Source organism: Melozone crissalis, unplaced genomic scaffold (assembly GCF_028551555.1).
Source record: "Melozone crissalis strain CALT ecotype California unplaced genomic scaffold, PUWL_Pcris_2 ptg000135l_1, whole genome shotgun sequence".
NCBI lineage: Eukaryota > Metazoa > Chordata > Aves > Passeriformes > Passerellidae > Melozone > Melozone crissalis.
This window is the reverse complement of record NW_026535908.1, coordinates 253,574-271,923: the sequence shown is the minus strand read 5'-3', so window position 1 is coordinate 271,923 and position 18,350 is coordinate 253,574. Positions and strand designations below refer to the sequence as shown.

General features: G+C 38.1%; 1 protein-coding gene across 1 annotated transcript in view; it reads left to right on the top strand.

The window, feature by feature from the left end:
• Positions 1 to 16,147, top strand: part of LOC128948565 (inositol polyphosphate 4-phosphatase type II-like) — a 132,094-nt gene extending 115,947 nt beyond the window's left edge. The window contains exon 22 of the mRNA XM_054293320.1: positions 15,922 to 16,147. Within this exon, the coding sequence (XP_054149295.1) occupies positions 15,922 to 16,054 (133 nt within the window). The 3' untranslated portion in view covers positions 16,055 to 16,147. The remainder of the gene's footprint in view (positions 1 to 15,921) is intronic.
• The last annotated feature ends 2,203 nt before the right edge of the window (positions 16,148 to 18,350 follow it).

Genomic DNA, 18,350 nt, shown 5'->3' with positions numbered 1-18,350 from the left:
TTGTCTGCAGTCAGCTGGAACTAAACCCAGGAATGGAGACAGCAGTATTATATTGCTATCCTATTCTCTAGATCACCCAGAGATAAAGCTGGGAGATAGTTTGGGGAATTTGCATTCTTAGTAGTGGAGGTCTCTGCTATAATTTGTATGAATAGAAAGCACATGTTTGTAAGGAAGTTAATGCAAAGGAAATGTTGGAGTCCTGCCAAAGTGCACAGCCCGCTCCACAGCTGACTCCTAATGATAGAACAGTTAAAGTAGTTTCTGCAGCCCTGGGACTTAGTGGTGCTGCAGTTGTCCTGTGGGTCTAACCAAACCCCTAATGCCACAATCCCTGGGCACTGGTTTGGCTGTGCATCTGCAGTGCTGTTCCCGTGCCCTGGTCTGGGTTTACTTCCCTGCCAGCCTGTCTCCTCTCCCCAGCCTGCAAGTTGCCATGTGTGTGTTGTCTTCCAGCAGTGGGAAAAGCCCTTGGCTTTTCTGCTCTGTTGGAGATGCTCCTAATGCCCCAGGAAGGTGCCAGAGCGCGTTTCTGCCTCTGCAGAGTCTTGTGATTCCAGACAAGGCTTAGCCAAGATCTACAGTCCCTTAGACCACGGAGATCAGCGCGTGGGAAGGGAATCACTGCTCCCTCTCTCTTCTGTTAAGGGATGACATCCTTTGGTATGTGAACCAGCCTCTTTTGTTAGGTTGCCTCTTGCTGAGGGAGACAATGCCTCTGTGTGTGCTGCTCAGGAACTTCACTTACTGCTCCGTGAAATTGTTGTGTAGTACATAGATAAGAAACCTTCCTTTGTGTCCCTCTCATTCATCCTATGGGTTTTCTGATGTATCATCAGCTTTAATTTCATGCTACAGCCTCCCCTTGGCTGCACGTCTCCTTACCCTTGTGGGAACACTGTAATGTGTGAGCCTTCTTATCCCACATTTCAGTTTAGCTGAACTCAGTCCTTGTGCCCAAAGAGGATATGTACACATTGCTGTTCCTTCCCCTCACACCGAGAGCTAGCATGTGCCCTTTGCTTTCTAGAGAAAGACAGGCTAAAAAGGCATCATATTATCTGCAATAGATCACTGAGATACACCTGACTTTAAAAAATATATATATTTACTCTTCAGCCCCTCTCCACTCAGCATTTTTCAGATTTGAGGAACTTGTTTAGATTACTGAAACATTGAAAAGACTGAGGTGCAATCTGATCACACAGTCATGTATTTTATAAAACCCCGTTGTAGGATCATCTGGTTAATAGTTTGTGTCCTGGGTGAACTGAAAATCTGATGAAAATACATAATTCCTGTCAAAATAGTGTTGGCTTTTATATTTGATTTGCAACCATCGTTCCAAAGTTGGTGGTTTTTTAATTTAAATTCCTTTGTAATTCTTTCATAACTGTTGATAGCAGAGCATCTACAGAATACAAAGTAATCAGCTCAGAAAGGTTTGCAGCTTCCAACAAACTGCCTTGTGGTGTGTAGTAAGTAAAATATGTGAGGGTCCAGAGTAGTTTGTTGTGGAGTGTTTTTCACATGGTTTTGGTTTGGTTTCTTTAGGGTTTTAGCTCATGGTGTTTAACCAAGACTGGCATGGTCTCTGTTCTAAGTTTATTTCTCCTAAATGGTTGTTACATTGAAAGCCTCAGGAAAGCAAATGAAAATGGGTAAACTGGCACTGTGGCAGAGGCATTATTGGCTGGTTTTGAAGTGATCAAAGTAGCATCAGGCAGAGGCAAGCAGCTACAACAATATCTCATTCTCAAAGATCCATTAAATTATTCTTAAAATCCACAAGAGACTGCTTTGATAATATTGGCTATAACTGGTTTGAGTATTTATTCCACTTGCACTTTTTAAAGTCAAATGTTTTTTGATTTAAAAAGCTTATAATTGACAACCAAAGGGCAAGAGAAAGAAATGCTCTTGGATCTCTTTCAATTTTAAAGTGGGAGAAAACTAGTACAGAGGTGCCAAGTCCTTTATGACATCATAGTCCTTCCTTTGTTTGAAATTTCATTTGAATCTACTTTTTCTTTAAAAGGGCCTCTTCTCATAGACTGTTTTGCTTTAAATAAGAGTCCTGTTGCTGTACTTGAGTGTGCAATAGCAAAGCTTGTAAATAATGTTCATTACCTTACTGACATTCACTTTTCTGCATAGTACTAATTCTGTTTTCACACTCCTCCTTGCTACTTGGGTTCATGCTGACATAGCAAATGCAGCAATGCTGGCTGCACAATTCAAGGCTCTCTGCCTTCTGGACACTGCTGAACTGGTGTTTAAGCTTTTGAGTGCTGATGGATAATCTTCCCTCAACATCATCCTGAATAAAATCCTCTCTGGCTTTCCTGCTGTGTGGTAGCCTCAGGGAGAAGGCTGCTCCCTATGTCACCTTTCTCTGTAAAAATTTGCTATCACAGTGATATTATCAGCAAATTTGTAGATAACCACATTAAAGTTAGTTTGACGTTCATTTGCCGTGTGAAGACGCTTTTTGAATTTATTTTTCAAGTAATTTGGCACATATCAGACGACTATGATGCTGTTTATTTTCTCTCCTGTGCCATGCAAGGAGCCCAAGATGTGCTGCCAGATTTATTATCTTCATGTGATGATCTTTGTTTGTAAATGAAAATTTTGGTGGGATAGAAGCTCTAGGAAAATGTAGGCATTTCATACAATGTGATCAAGCTCTTGTTCTTGGTTTTCAGAGAAACTTGAGTGCAGTAACATTTTTCAAATCAGACACATTTTCTTACTTTTACACCAAGGGTATTCACTGGCAAGACAATGCTGGGTACAGTAGTGTAGAAAAGTATTTGTAGGCTTAGCAGACTATTTAAAAATCTTTTTGTGACAGATGTATCTCAAATTTTATATTTTCTATCCTAAAGGCAATCGTTCTTCCTGCTGTCACAAAGCATCTTCTTTGGTGCAGCACAATAGGGATTAAAAAAACCTCATTTCAGTCTTAACTTAATTCCAATCTGAAAAACTTGCAATGAGGTGGTAATGAACTTGAACTTAGTACAGATTACCTCCTGCATGCTTACACAGATGTTCAAACACAAGACAGATATTTTTGAGACATAGTTCTCTTCTGAGAGTGTTTCTCTCTTGAGCAGATTAAACCCTGACATTTTCTGCTTTGCTTGTTGTTGCAGCGAATACGGTAACACCGTTTGGAGTTCACCTCCTAGGTTTGAATTAGGTCTACATAAATTCATACCCAGAAGAAGTATGGCTCATGATTATCAGGATGAGATCCTTGTAGCAAATAATAGGTTGTTGAGATGAAGAGGCTGATCCTCTGATCAGACCAATCAAAGCCATTTGGAAAGCAAAACTCTATGCTAATGTGTAACCCGATGGAATAATGTGTCCACACTGGGCTAGGAAAAGTCTAAAAGCCTTTCTTCAGACAGGACCTACACCTGGTACTACTGTGGGCTGCTTTATGCAAATACTACAGCTTCGTTATTATTGCACCACAAAATGCATTAGGCATCCAATTTCCTTTGTAAATGAAGCAATACATTACTTCAATAGCTACTTTTGAAGCTTTCTGCAACTTAAACCACAGATGTTAAAACTATTGGAATTAAATGAACCCCCTCTGAATTGTAATCCTTGAATAAACTAGAAGGGGTTTTTTAATTATAAGTTTTATTAAATTAAAAATATACTACAATGGAGTGGAAAAAGTCAAATGATCTTATATGGCAAAAATAAAAACTTGAAGCTCGCTATCCATACTCCATTGGGTATGGAATGCCAAAAGAGAAATAATACATTTCATCTTGTTGCAAAGCCTAATGTTCTGTACCACATCATAATGTAGCCCAAACCTGACAATTCCTGGCTCATAAATCTCTTGGTTTTTCTTTTATTTACACTACAGACAAAAATCAAGTCTGTCCTTCAAAAGTACTCTGTCGTCAAGTGAGCTTGAAAGTTTATGTTGTTATCCATCATGTTTGACTATGTTTATGGTGCTGGAGATAAAATCTAGGCTTGTGAGCTTCATATTTTAGGGGATACAGTGGCAGTGCAAGTATGGACTTGAGATTATGAAGCTCTTTGAAGATGAGAGGGAAAAAACATTTGGGCGATTGGCATTGGAGAAGTTATTTCCAAAGACCACTGAATTCAGTGCAACACTTATAATCAAGCTATTTCTATCATAAAACTTTAGATAGCTATTGTATCCCAGCTAAGGACTCAGGTTCCCAATACTGTCCTGGGGAGGATGGTTAGTAGCCTGATTTAGGGGCCCTGAATCATCCTGGGGATGCTCTGTAGAACTAGAGGAAGCCTGGGCTGTTAAATTTGGCACCCAAAGACTTGCCACTCATGGTTAGGGAATGTTGCCTTTTAAAGGAGTTGGATCAGGTCTCAGAAGTGTATTCTGTAGTTGTCATGGTAAATACCTGAAGGTGAAATAAAGGTATGAGGGCAAAACTTAGCTTGAGGAAAATTTTGCTGACATCAGAACCTGATGGGCTTTTAAACATATGCTTGTCACTAGACACTAATTTATTTATTATCATGAGGTCAAGGAAGCCAGGAGTTATTAGAAAGAAGAAATGGGTAAGAAACGAAATGTGTACTGTTAAGTTACTCTTTAAACTTTAGCTGCTACAAGATAGAGGCTGCTTGTTTGCTCAATTCATATGATAACTACTGCATGCTTTGCAATAAGGGTAGAAGTCCACTTTGGTTACTTTCCTTGTTTACATAGAGAGCAGTAGCCATCAAGTGATGTAGTTATAGTGCCCTTATGCTAAATTCTTGTTTATTTTCATAGAAAAACTTTATTTGATAACTCTTCCAGACAAAGTTACTTTAGCTTGCATAACTTCAGCAACATTACAAATTCTGCAGATATTTAGCCATTTTGAGTAGATACATGTGCAGAAGTTATACTTCTATACTGAAGAACACTTTTTCAGTATTTCGTTAGATGTTGCTCTAGTTTTTCTACCATTGTGATTTGATGTGTTTATTTTTGAGAAAGAACTTATAATCAGTGTTCCTTAATAAAAATATGCAGCTAATAATTTGAATGAATGGGAGGGTGAGGAAGCTTTCTAAATAAAGTATGTCCTGTTTATGGAAGCAAGTGTTTGGTAGAGAGCTCTTTCCTTGCCCTCAGGTTGTCTGTTGCTTCTTCGGTTGTTGAATTCCTCTGCACTCGAGAGAACATTATTGGTCAAATCTAAACCCATTACTTTTCCATTGAAATTTCCATTATCTGTGAGCAATTCCATCTTGGGGAGGATTATAATATTTCTCATATTCTGTAGTGTTCTGCATGTGCTTCATTACTGTGCACCATACATGGGAAAATGTCATTTATTATTTCATACATCAAAATACTCTGTCTGCATTGATGAGCCTTCTTGTCTGACAAGTGCAGCTGCTGGCCTGCACTCACATATCTTTAGCTTTATTTGAATCTCATATCTGCCATCATTAGCTATTCATGCAAGCAGGAAAAGCAAAGGAAATAGTTCAAGGAATCCAGAGTGCTTGCTTTAACCAACTCCAGTGTTCTAAGAGAGTAGCAAGGATATTATGAACAACAAAGAGAGCACAAGCCCTGTCCCATGTGTACATTAATGAGATAACAAGAGATGCCTGTAGCTCTGCAAAGATAATTTTTTTTAAATTGCTTTTGCTGTTTAATTGCAGCTTTTATGTTTTATAGATTTTATTTAAGCTATCAGTAGCTGTACATTAATAGTGCATTTAACACAGAATTGAATACTAATAAAAAGGGACAAGTAGACTAATTTCCATGTGTAAACCAGGCTCTGACAAGATGATGTTAACTGACCATAAGTTTTTAATAAAGGGTAATTGAGAATAAAGCTATAAGAATTGTTGAGATCTTTAAAAAATAACCAAACCGAAATTTTTTAGTTACCAGAAGCCTGTAAGTGCTGTCCAACAGACATAGAAGCTCAGGATTATCTAAAAACCAGGGACAGAATCAGCCTGCTCAGATGTTTTTGGAGGGTGGCTGCCCTTTTTCGTAGTCCCCTGGCCACGAGCAAGTGCTAGAGAGGACTGTGAGTGCTGACATCCCTCACTCACCTGGAAAGGCAGCATTATTCCTAATGAGGTTAATGTGGAGTGAGTTGCAATATAATTGAAGGACATTAGCATTTATTAGAAATTGAAAAGAAAGCGGAATTCCTTAAGGCCTGACATTACAGGCATTTGGAGAGGATGAAATGTTTCTCATTAACAACCTGTGTGCTTTTTGGCTGCACTGTAGGTTTTTCTGTATGAACACCTGGCCTCTGGCTCATATTTATTTGATCCAAACACCTGAAGCATATGAATAAGTGTTATTGGTTTTCCTAGTGACTGAAGAAGGCATGGCCAGAAACATAAGCATACCAGAATATATGAATGTAATACAAATGTAATAAGAATGTAATCTTATATACGTATAAGAATATAGTTGAGAACTGTATTCTTATAAAGAGAGTGTAAAATCAGAGGCACTGGCATTGCCTCCAGCACAACCTCAATCTGTGTAGTCTAATATTTTGTAGTTATTTCAAAATACAGGGTTTTTCTGGAAAATTGGAGCAGTGTTTAGCTAAAGTCGGAGCACCGTGAGATGATGAAACTCTGAAATGTACCTTGAGCTGTTTTCCTTCCAGTGCACATAATAAGCAGTGCATATAATAGAGTAGGAAAATGCACTGCAGACAAAGGTCACTCTCCACCATCCCAGTGAGACATTTGTACCCACTTGCTACCTTCTGTGTCCCATCCTGGGGAAGGAAGGAAGGAAGGAATACTCCAACATTGCTATTGGCATGCTGCTTCTTCAGAAGAAAATAATAATGGATGAATGTTTCCCACAAAATCTTGGATGGTTCTTTTTTTTTTTTTTTAATGTTTTGGATTTCTCACAGGAAAACACCCTCTTTTCCCCGTGATTGCAATTGCCACCAAATGTGGAAAGCCCCATTGCTGTTCTGCTTGGCAGTTGCATATGTGGCTTGCTAAACATGTGCTTGGGAACATTCATACTTAAAATATCTCAAACCCAGAGACTCCAAAGTTTCAGGAATTGGCAGGTTCTGTAGAAGGTCCCAAGGCATTGTAGTTTAAACTCTGGTGATAATGTTTCAGCACCACTGGTCATGCGCTTGAGGGAACACAGTCTGCAACGCAGGAAAGACTGACTTTATAAGAAACTTCATATGTATCTGATAGTTCAGTCCAGGTCAGGAAATAAATGGCCATTTTTTTCATCTGTCAGAGACTTAGCTCATGGTTAAGTGCTGCTGACAGTGCAGTGAACTCCTCTTGAGCTCAGGGAGTCTTGAGCATAGTTCATAGAGCTTATCCTGAGAACTGCGTCTTTGATCTTTGGCAAACTGACAATTACTGTTACTGCACTGAGCAAAACCACGTCCTTCAGCTCTTTGTAACAGTGAGAAAAATGTAGTGTTATTGCAGAGAGGAAGGTATTTGCACCTGTGTTATAAATTATTTACTCCTTTCTGCCAGCAAAGATTTAGGAATGCAGAAGGTAAATAAATGGCTTATTGAATTTTTAGTCTTTAGTGATCTCAAATCTTCTGAAAGTCTTTTTTTTTTTCTTGATACTGGGGGAAAAATAGTATGGGCTTTCATCTCTTTATTCTCCCTTTCAGTGCAGTGGTATTTTTGCTTAAAAAGTGAATCTGTGCTAATATTGTCTTTGTGAGATACAATGAACTTCTTAACAAATCTGCAGTAGCATTCAAATAAAGATTTCCTTACAAATGCAGCTTAACAACCAAAGAGAAAATGCTTGTATTCAATATTGTTTAAAAGATTTCAGTTTCAGTTCTCCTCCTTGGTACTTGAGTGAAGAACAGACTCCAAAATTTCAGCCATCTTCTAAAAAGATACTGAAACAAAACAAGTAAGATGAAAGAATTACATTCACTCCTAATTTCTCATAGAAAGGTTTATTTCTCTAAGTCTCCACATTGTACCTATTAACAGAAAAGATGACAAATGCATTCAAGGCATTTAAATTAGAATTTTATCCAGCCTTGTCATTTGCCCTGAAGGAAGTACATGGAAAAATTGTGTGTTTCTGATTCAAATGGAGTTTTCCTTGCATTTTCCAAAGTTCTCTAACAATCTACCTGCTGAAGAGAGGAGAAGATGGTTTATTGGTAGTAATGTTGGGACACAATTTTCAGGTTGCTGCAGTGTGCATCCCAGCCTATGCATTTTTTGGATAGGTTGTTTTGGTTAGCTCCCTACCTAACCAAAACAGGGCTGCATTTTTTTTCCTGGTGGCAGCTAAAATCAGATTTAGATGCATTTTTCTTTGTGGCTGGGGAATCTATATGTGCACAAATTCACCTTGTATAAATATACCCCCAGACTGTGTGCTGCTGAAAGAACAGCTGGGATCAGAACAGATAAAATCTCAAACTGGTTTTGTGGTTTTTAAAAAATGTATCAGTGTGTTAGGTGAAAGTTTTTTTAATGAACTGACATTATTTAGCTGAATTATTTAGAGACTAGCAGTTGTCTGCAGTTTATGACTCACACTTTGGTTAATCCCATGAAGAGACTATGTCTCTTGGTGTCATTAATGAAAAGCAGTAGCATTCCTCCTTTCATATATCTCAAAGTGAAAACCCAGCAAGTCACAACATTCAAATTTAGAATTCCTTCTGTTCAGCACCCTCCTCCCTTAAAATACCTAAATTAGGGATGCAACATAGATTAAATGATGTTCTGTTTACACCAGCAGTTCTCTGACCTTAATTCTGTCATCCTACCCATAGATTTGGACATCTCGAAATGAATAACAGATTTTAAGCTTCATCTTTCACACGTGTCTGTTAACTAGTGTAGGAAGCCCTTTCTGCCTCTTAAATCAGCTTTGCTACTTTGTCCTCAGCATGGGGAAAAAGACTAAAAAAATTTTTGCCAAAAGAAAAGGGATGACTCACAAAGATTTATTTTCATGGCCAACAGAAAGTATTTAAACCTGATTAGACATATGAAAGAATTTATCATGGATTTATGTTTCACTGTGCTATGTGAGCTAAATGTGTAACTACATCTTCAGTAAAACTCTCTTGCTGTGACAGAAACAGTCTGGAAACAAGTGTGACTCGCTAACCAATTATGCCAGTGCCCTACCCTTACGGAAGGGAAATGTTGGATCTGTTCAGAGCTCAAGTGAATGTCAAACCCGTGGGGTTTTGCTTGGTTGTTTTCCTGCACAGAGATGCAGACCACATTGGCTTTAGTGTTGGTCGTACATTAGACTGAATTTGACACCTTGTAAGAGAAATTTGTCAGGAAAGATTTCGCAACTTTGACCTGAGAAATTCCCATACACATGTAATCCTAATACTTTATAGAAGAGTGTCTAGGAAGATTATTAGAACCATACTTTTTGATAGACAGAGAAACCTTTGTAAAATTGATGTGTAATACTACAGAGGACTATCAGTAAAAAGCAGAATGAAATAGCAAATCCTTTCCTTGGAGTACAGTAGAGGTGAAAATCATGTTTCAGAAACTGCTCTGCTGTCTCGACAGGTAAAGAAGAATCTCCTCTGCAAACCCATCACTTTCCAGTTCTGAAGCTAATCTCTCACACAGTCACCACAATGACTTTGCAGGACTTGAAGCTTCTGGCCACAGCTGTAAATTGAAAACCTCTGGGGACAGATGCTAGAACATGATCTCAGTCATTTTATACAGTGAAATTATTAAATGTTTCCGGATGCAGTTTTGGCAGATTAAGTGTGCTCTCAAGTGATTCCAGGGCACTTTGGGAGTTGGCATGACCAGGATACTGTGCCCATGGGGCAGCATCTGCTGTCCATTTTGGCAGATTAAGGGACACAGGCACAGAAAGTCAACTTGGCTTTGCTGTTCAGATGCTGAGGGTGAATTTAGCCTGCTAATGGAGGTGTCCTAAATGCACCAGTGACAAAAATTGTGATTCTAACTGGAATTTTTTCTTAATGTTTCTTGTATTTTCACTATAATAAGTTTGTCAATGTTACTTTTTTACCACATAGATACTCTTTAACATTGAGGGAAAACCATTCTTGAAGGCATTCTGTATCAGTCAAAAAGGAAAATATTAATTCTTCTGCAATCAGCAGAGATTTCTAAAGTGCTAAGATGAACACTGGTAGAGATGTATATTACCCAGTAGCATGTTTTATGCATATTAGATATCAAGCTTGAAACTGCCCTTTTCCCGTCTATTCTTTGGAGTTAATTGTATGTTAAAAAGTAAACATAGACAAATATAGGGGTGTTGCTCTGTGTGAACCAGCAATTCGGGAGATGTTTCCATGGCCCAAAGCTGGAGTGAGTTGTGCTGTTTTGTTGCCTGCAGTGCAGGGTGTGTGCCTCTTTCACTTGCTCTGGGAAATCCAAACACAGCTAAGCTGATAAAATAGGTCATAAATTTGCACATTTATAATTATTTTGACTTCAAGGAGAACACATACACAGCAGAGCAAAAGAGCAACTGTGTAAATTGAGTTTTGACTTCAGCATTCCTTCCAAAGGATCCCTGTCCATGTCAGCACATAAGACAACAGGGTTTTCCCGGATGTGGTTGTGTGGCTGTGGGACCAAGTGTCTCCTTGCCTGTTATTAAATATTGCTGCAAGAGGGTTTCTTTATTAATCTCTTGCTCTGTACTGAACTGTTAAGGCCTGTTCATAATAGTGCTGAAAACCTGTACCCTGTCCAGCACTGAGCCTCCAGTAGCTTGCTGTCTCTGACCACCTCCTCAAAATTGAATTTTTAGCTCTGTACAGACTGAAACTCCGTAATGGTTTTGAGCCCAAACCCCACAGTTACTTCACAATAGCTGATTTTCAAGATCTAGGTGTCCTATCATCATGACTGCACCATGAATCTGCTGCATGGTCCAACTCAGTGGTCAAGCCTCATATTGTATGATCTACTTTCCTTTCTATTTCCTAAATATTGCATTAGAAAAATCGTGTGTTATAACCAAGCAAGGAGAGAAGAAAGGAGTGGGGAAATAGAGGATTTCTATTCTAGCAACAAGAGTAGGGAAAAACTTGCATTACAAAAGGTTAAAACAGGAGGAGGGAGTTTAGTGTGACAATTTGATAAAACAGATTTGATAAACAGTCTGGGGTTTTTGTGTATGTTTAAATAGCAGCTTCCTAAATCACTAACTGAATTTCTCAGTATTCTTGGATCTAAGACTGCTTATCAGTTTCAGCAATTCTCGTTGTTTTGAGCTGAGATTATAGGATCATGTAAGCAGCAAAAATTGATTTCTAGCATCTTCTACTTTATTTAGTGCCATGTGGATTTGAGGGAAAAAATTTAAGTTATTAAATGCGTATCAGAAAAAGAATAATTTTAAAGATCATTGATACAAAAGATGTCTCTGCTGATTCCCCTCCCTTAGCTTCCATTTTGAAACAATGCAGAACCATTTTTTGTTCTTAAAAATTGTTGGAGGTTTATTGCATCAACTTCATATTTCAAAATAAAATTTTGTTTCCCGATGTTCCTTTATATGTTTTATCTGAGTTCTGCTCTGATACTGAAATCCTTCAGGACTAGGCTGATACCTGTTTATTTCCTTCTGCATGATGTTTTATTCTTCTAGATGTGCTAGTGCAGCAGCTTGGTAATGGCTAGGAGATGTTCACAAGGATCCCACATTTTCTCTTTGAAAAAGTTAAGGCTGCCTTCTTGAACTGTAGTGCTGTACATTGATACAGGTGATTATTCTCTGAAGTGTTTCAGTCAATCCCAGTAACATGTATCATGTAGAAATTAGGATGCTTTCGTTCCAAAAACTTCTTAAGAGAAGCTGCTTCTTGAAAGCTGCTTATGAACTTGACTGTCTTGAAATAAAAGGTATAGGTAAGTTATCAAAATTGTGTAAGACTGAGAACTGTTAGCCATCCTTTCTATTTGAAGAAATGTCTCTACTATTACCAGATGGCACTCTAGAGAAGCAACTTACTTTTGCTATTTTCTGTGTCAGCACCGAAGTTTAAGAAGAAAAACACATCAGGACCAGAAAAGTGCAGTAGGACATGAATTCAAACGGTAGTACTGTAGGCTTTTCTGTTGGAAAAAAAAAAAAAAAGAGAACAAATGGCTTTTATCTGTATTTCCATCATTACTCCCGCATAAATCTCACTGAAGCTAATGTGACTTGTAGCAGTGCAGATGAAAGCCAGACACTGTTGAGATGTGGAGTCCAACAGAGCAAGGCACACCACAGAAGCAGGAGGGTTCATCCCTGTAGGAACAACCTGCAAGTGTGTGACTCAGCCTGCTTGGAATGAACCATTGGTGTGCAAAGCCAGGGCTCTCCAGATTGGTGTAAACAATCAATCTGATTAATGCAGTGGCTGTGCACCCTACTGAATGCTCAACTTCACTGCTGCCCAGATGGATTTCTCCAGAAGAAAAAAGTTTGGTGTGTGCATAGGAGCACACGTGATGTCTGTGATGGAAGGGATGCAGGGCAAACAAAAATCACCCGGACTCTGTGACTGGGAAGGAAGAGATGGGACTGGGAGGGTTGAGCTGGACTTCTCATGAGTTGTGGGCATAAGGGGAGTAAGCTGAAACCTGCAGGCTCACCTTGAGGAGTTGGAAGGGAGTAAGGGGACAGGGTCAAAGGGACAAACCTGTGGGATGCTGTGGAGATTAAAAAAAGAAAAGGAAAACCAGCAAGCAGCAGGTTCTTAAAAAAGTATATAGAAATACATAATGGAGGACAACATTAACTGGGAACAATAAAGTTAGTCCTCCCAGCTGATCACAAATAGTAATGTCACTGTGAGCAGAAGAGGAAGGCAGTTCTGTAGGTGGGCCCTAGGACAGAGGCATAGCTGGAGCAGTCTGATAGAGAAACACAGAATTACTTATTTCAGTGCTGACAAGGCCAATAAACCATGCAATCAGCTTAATTTCTTGATAGTTTCTGAGATAATGTCTACAGCAAAGTCTCAGTTCTGCCCAAGTTCCATCCATGGACACTTGAGATCTGTAGAACAAAAGCAGCAAACACCCTGCCACCAGCAATTACTTTGACCTAGATGAAAATAGCAGGGGTTTTATTTTTTTATCTCTTATTTTGCTATTCAAAATAGTATGTATTGATCCCTTTATTAGTGTAACATACAGACTGAAGTTCAAAGCAAAGACTAAGACTAAGAACTTATTATGGAAGGCTTGTTCAAAAGAGAAATTGGGCAAGGAAAGGTTTTGATCAACCCCCCCTTGCCTAGGGTTCCACCTGCAAACGCAGCTCTTGCACCTCTCTTGCTATCCAAGCTTAGGAAATGTAGCACTGCCCTTTAACACACGAGTCAGAAGGCAGGCTTTCTGTAAGGTGATGTGGCTGCTGCTGTTTTCAGAGTATCCTCTTCATCTTACCTGCAGCTGTGGGACAGTAAAGATAATGTCTGCCAGCTTTTTCTCTCTTGAAAGCAAGAGCATACTTGTGACCTGTCCTTCTGAAAGGGCACTGCATTGTCATCTGATATATTTGGATATTCTCAAGTCCACATTAAAAAATGGCAAGTTATCTTTTCATCACAGGATATTCATAGTAAATAGAAAAAAAAAAAAAATCTTGCCAGTCCTTGCTGCCCAAAGGAAGTCTATAAACAGGACTCCTGAGTGTATGCAAGTAAGCTTCAGAGGAATTGAAGAAGTGTGGTTGCAGTGTGAGTAATTGTACTTACAGAGAATCTGTCAAGAATACAAAAGGCAAGCCTGGCAGTGGAAGTGTCCCTGTTGCTCTGGTAGGACAAGGACCACACAATCCAGCGTGATTCAGTAGAACTTCCTTCTAAGTAGATTAGCTCCTCCCTGTGTTGACTGATAAAGATACAAGGTGATTTACTTACAGGAATGCAGGTGCGAGCCTTTGAATAAAAAGAACTGCTATGGACTTTGAGTCACCAGCAGTGATGAATTTTTGAAGTCAGTTTACCATCATTTAATACTATTTTAGAATAGCTGTTAGTGTGTGGCCTTTTCATTTCTGCCAATAAACTTCCTAATAGATACTGAAGCAGGACTGAAAAGCCTGTGAGCACCATGGAGACATCATTTGTTCAGTGTTGCATTATGACGTACTCATGATCTTTTTTTCTTTGCTTCCTTAACTTTTTTTTTCAACCTCCTTATTTCATTTCTGTTCAGTGTGTGTGTTGATTTTAGTGATGGTGTAGTTCATTGTGGAAGTGATTTAATGTTCACTTGTGAATACTACTCCAAGGCACCTAGTAGCATTAGTATGCTAGTAGCCGCCCAGTGATGGTGCTTCCTGTGTCAGCTGTAGAACACAAAAGTTATACTGGAAGTACTTAGATAAATCTATTTCCTCAAAATGGCTCTGTACTTTCATTTTGTCAAAATGCCTGCGTGTTGGCTTTCTTTGCTGCTGAAATGCTGTTCTATCTGTTCCTAACTTCCCTGTTTAACAGCAGACAGACCCAGGGAGCACTGACTGACTCGGATGATCCCGAAACAGGCTGTCTAACTGATAACAAGCCAACTGCTCGACACTTCTATCCTGTCGCCTTGCTGCTTGTCAGCTCACACCTGCTGGTTGTGTGGCTTATTTTAAGTCTTGCTTTGCTATTAGCCAAATATCAATAAACTTTACTTGTGTTCCTTTCTTTTCTACAAACAGCAACGAACTAACTCTAGAAAAAAGAATCATGTTGTAATATTTCTACAGTCTCAGACCCCAAGGATTCATCTTTAAGATTCCCATGTCTGAAATGTACTGTGTTTTCATTCTTTTTTTCTGAACTCCAAGAAGTATACTATGCATTGAGTGAATTGATTTGCTCTTTCTGTTCATGGTAAAGCTTTCCCACTGTAATTAGCGCAAAGAAAGCCCACTTACAATGCTGTCACTGTATAGAAGTTGTGGAATCCTGAATGCTTGAATCCCTCTTTCCAGAGTAATTACTCTGACAAAAAAAAAAAAAAAAAAAAAAAAAAAAAAAAAAAAATTTGCACAACACAAACTAACCCCTAGACAAATATGGCAGGGCAATGGTTTGTGAGACTTATCTTCCGTTGTGTTTTTTCATTGTAACTAGCTAACGGGATTGTTTTCGTTTAATAAATTATTATTACTTTGCTACAACTAACCCTTTTCTGTAGAGTAAATAGAATATACTAAGTTCTGTTTTGTAATGAAATTAGCCTGTTTGTAATTGTTGCTTTAGTTGCTTTTGCTTTCAGTACACTTTTATATTCTTTTTAACAAAGTCCTGTTTATGTCTTGATGCACCACTTTGGCACTTGTGACTTTTGTACTGTATGTGAACGAACATCCTTCCTTTATAAAGCAGAGAGGTGGATTGGGCTGTTTGAAAAGCCATTCTCTCTTTTTTTCATTGCAAAGCTGAACATACAGCAAATGAAGCAGAGATGAAACTTTCCTTCACGAATCTCTAGGGCCAGACTTAATAAAATTCCTTATTCCTAGAATGTGCATTTTAGGGCAATGTATACTCACACATATATAGCAAATCAATTGAAAAAGAAAGGTATGAAAAGGTTTAAAAGGCAAATATATTTCTGGAATTAGAACAAAATGTATCATTAAAGTTATTAAATTTTTTTACTGAACTTTAAACCTCAAGGGCAGATATATTAGGGGGATGGAAAATCTTATCACCTATTTCTGAGGGCAATAAGTGTACTGGGCCTGGCCTTGGATTTAATTCTGTAAGATGTATCATCACTCATGGAAAACAAAAATGTAGAGTTGAATCCTTGTTATTTTTACTTCAACTGTTGCTGAAACTCTGCAATGAACAAATAAAGCATATTTATTTATTCTATGTTTCATGAAGTTGTACTTTTTCCCCCTTTCACTAGAGAAGGATGCCGCATAGAGAATGTTCTGAAGAATGTCAAATGCAGAAAGTATGCATTCAACATGATACAGCTGATGGCTTTCCCAAAGTACTACAGACCTCCAGAGGGGACATATGGAAAAGCTGACACCTAAGTTTAACAAAAGTGTAATCAGGAGCATGTATCATGCTAATTAGTGAATATAACAACTGCTGTTTATGACATATGAATTGGGAATGTATGACCAGTGGAGGTGTTATTTTTAGCAGGTTTTATCACTTTACACTGAAATGAATCTGATTAGTCATGAAATAAAACCATGAAAAAGCAATGGACTGGATATTCTGAAAATCAAATATACTCAACTTATCTTTGTGAAATTGAAGCTTAGTATGACTCATAAGCCAGCTGGAATTAGTTTCTGGGGTCATTTGATTGAAGATTAAAAAGGGAAATGGCATTTGCTGTAGGAACAGAGATTAGTAATCTGGAAGGTGGCATTCTGACTCCAAACCAAACCCTGAGATTTGATTTAAGGGGTATCTTACTGCTGGAAAAGGTGTTTTCTGTAACCAGCAGAGCACTGAGGTCTTGATCACTAAGGATTAAACCCTTCACAGAAATGTTTATGAAAGATGCTAATGATAATACCTGGGCTAAATATAATTTTGGTAATTACAATTAGCTTCTTTACATAAGCGTGGTAACTTCATAATGTGTTTTTAGTAATTGCAGACTGTAATTTCAGTAATTCCATTTTGATTCCCTGCGGTTCATTTGGATGTATCACTCTTGGTTTTCTGTACCCCAGCCAAATACCACTTATTTCACTTTCACATAGATCACACTGAAATCAGGGCGATTAATTCCACAAGTCATGTGACTTGAATTTCACCTCCTCTTTAGTGTAAACCCTTAAAAGCAAATTTTCTTTAGTGCTAGGGAAAATAAGTTGTATATACAGGAGTTAATGTATCTTTAGACTCTGAAAACTTGTATGTTATTAGAAAGCCTAAAATAAATGTTATGAGTAAACTGCTGTACTAGGACTAGTTAGCCACAGCAGCTGATTTATATCAAATTTGTAATGCTGCAGGTAGACACTCTAGGATGAAGAGCTATCAGCTTTAAAAATGAATGTTAATGTTCTGCCAGCTGGTGTTAATCCTGAAATTTGTCTTGCAAAGAACATTTGTGTTTTCTAATTGTGTCTATTTACTTCTATTTACCTTCTTCTGCCTCCCAGAGAGGAATACAATTTAAAATTCCCAAGTATTCACTGGTTACTGACCTTTATGCAATGCCTTCTTTTTATATCTAGAGCAGAAGTATGAGAAATGTAGCCTAATGAAACTACCCTGGGAATTTGAGCATCTGTAGGAAATTGTAATTGCCATGGATAAAGAAGTAGACGTTTGCTTACTCCTATGGAAGTCAAAGAAATCTCTATACACCGTGACTTTTAATTAGTTCTTTTTAATCCATTAATATTCATTACTGGGTATAAATCTGTAACTATAATAGAATTTAAGAGCCTGATTCTGCAAATTCTATTTGGGTGATCCATGGAACTGATCTATCATTTGCCTAAAATTAAATCCATCTTGTGTATTTGCAAGATCAGGCTTTGGAGTTTGTAGGAAAACATCAGAAAGAGATTCTTGTTCTAATACTCATTGACTTCAGTGGAGCCAGAAATTCACCTATACAATACATTAGCTAATTGGAACTATTTTTTCCAAGAAAAGTAGATAATGTAAGTAGTGTTTTGGTGCATTAGTTTTTTATTTCTATTATATAATATGCTGTCATTAATTGCTTCCTTTTTCTTGGAATGTATTCAGTATATGTCAGAAGAGTTGACAATGCATCACAGATAAGCTCAGACTCATGAGAACATAATGCCTTGATTTCTTCTTGTCATGTACCAGTAGAAGGGGACAATACTCATTGGGTGGCTGGATATGTGCATAAATTAGTGTTTGTCTATTAATATAATGTAGCTGATCTGTGTGAAACTTTCTTCTGAATTTATGGAACATAATCTTTCCTAGAAAAGTAATTTTTCTTGTGTCAGGCTGCTGCACTAACCCTCACTATATACATGTTTATTATTAGCTTAAAGAACCCCTACATATGCAGTTTAGAGATAGTGATAAATTCCTTATGGGTCTCTGAAATAACCTCCAGGCATGCAGTAGAGAATGCCAACCATTGCACAGTAATTCTGAAACTGTCTGTAAAAATCTCAGTGGAGATGGTGCTCTTTGCTGGGTGCTATAGGTACCTAGACTTCTTTATCTGAGTCCCATTGGCATTCTGTCACATTAAAATATGAAATTATTCTAGATTTTCTTGCCAGGAAAATAGTATTTCAAGATTGTGCCTCAGCATTTTAGCCCTGCCCAGGCTCTAAATTGCTGTTATCACTACCATGTTATTTTTGCGTT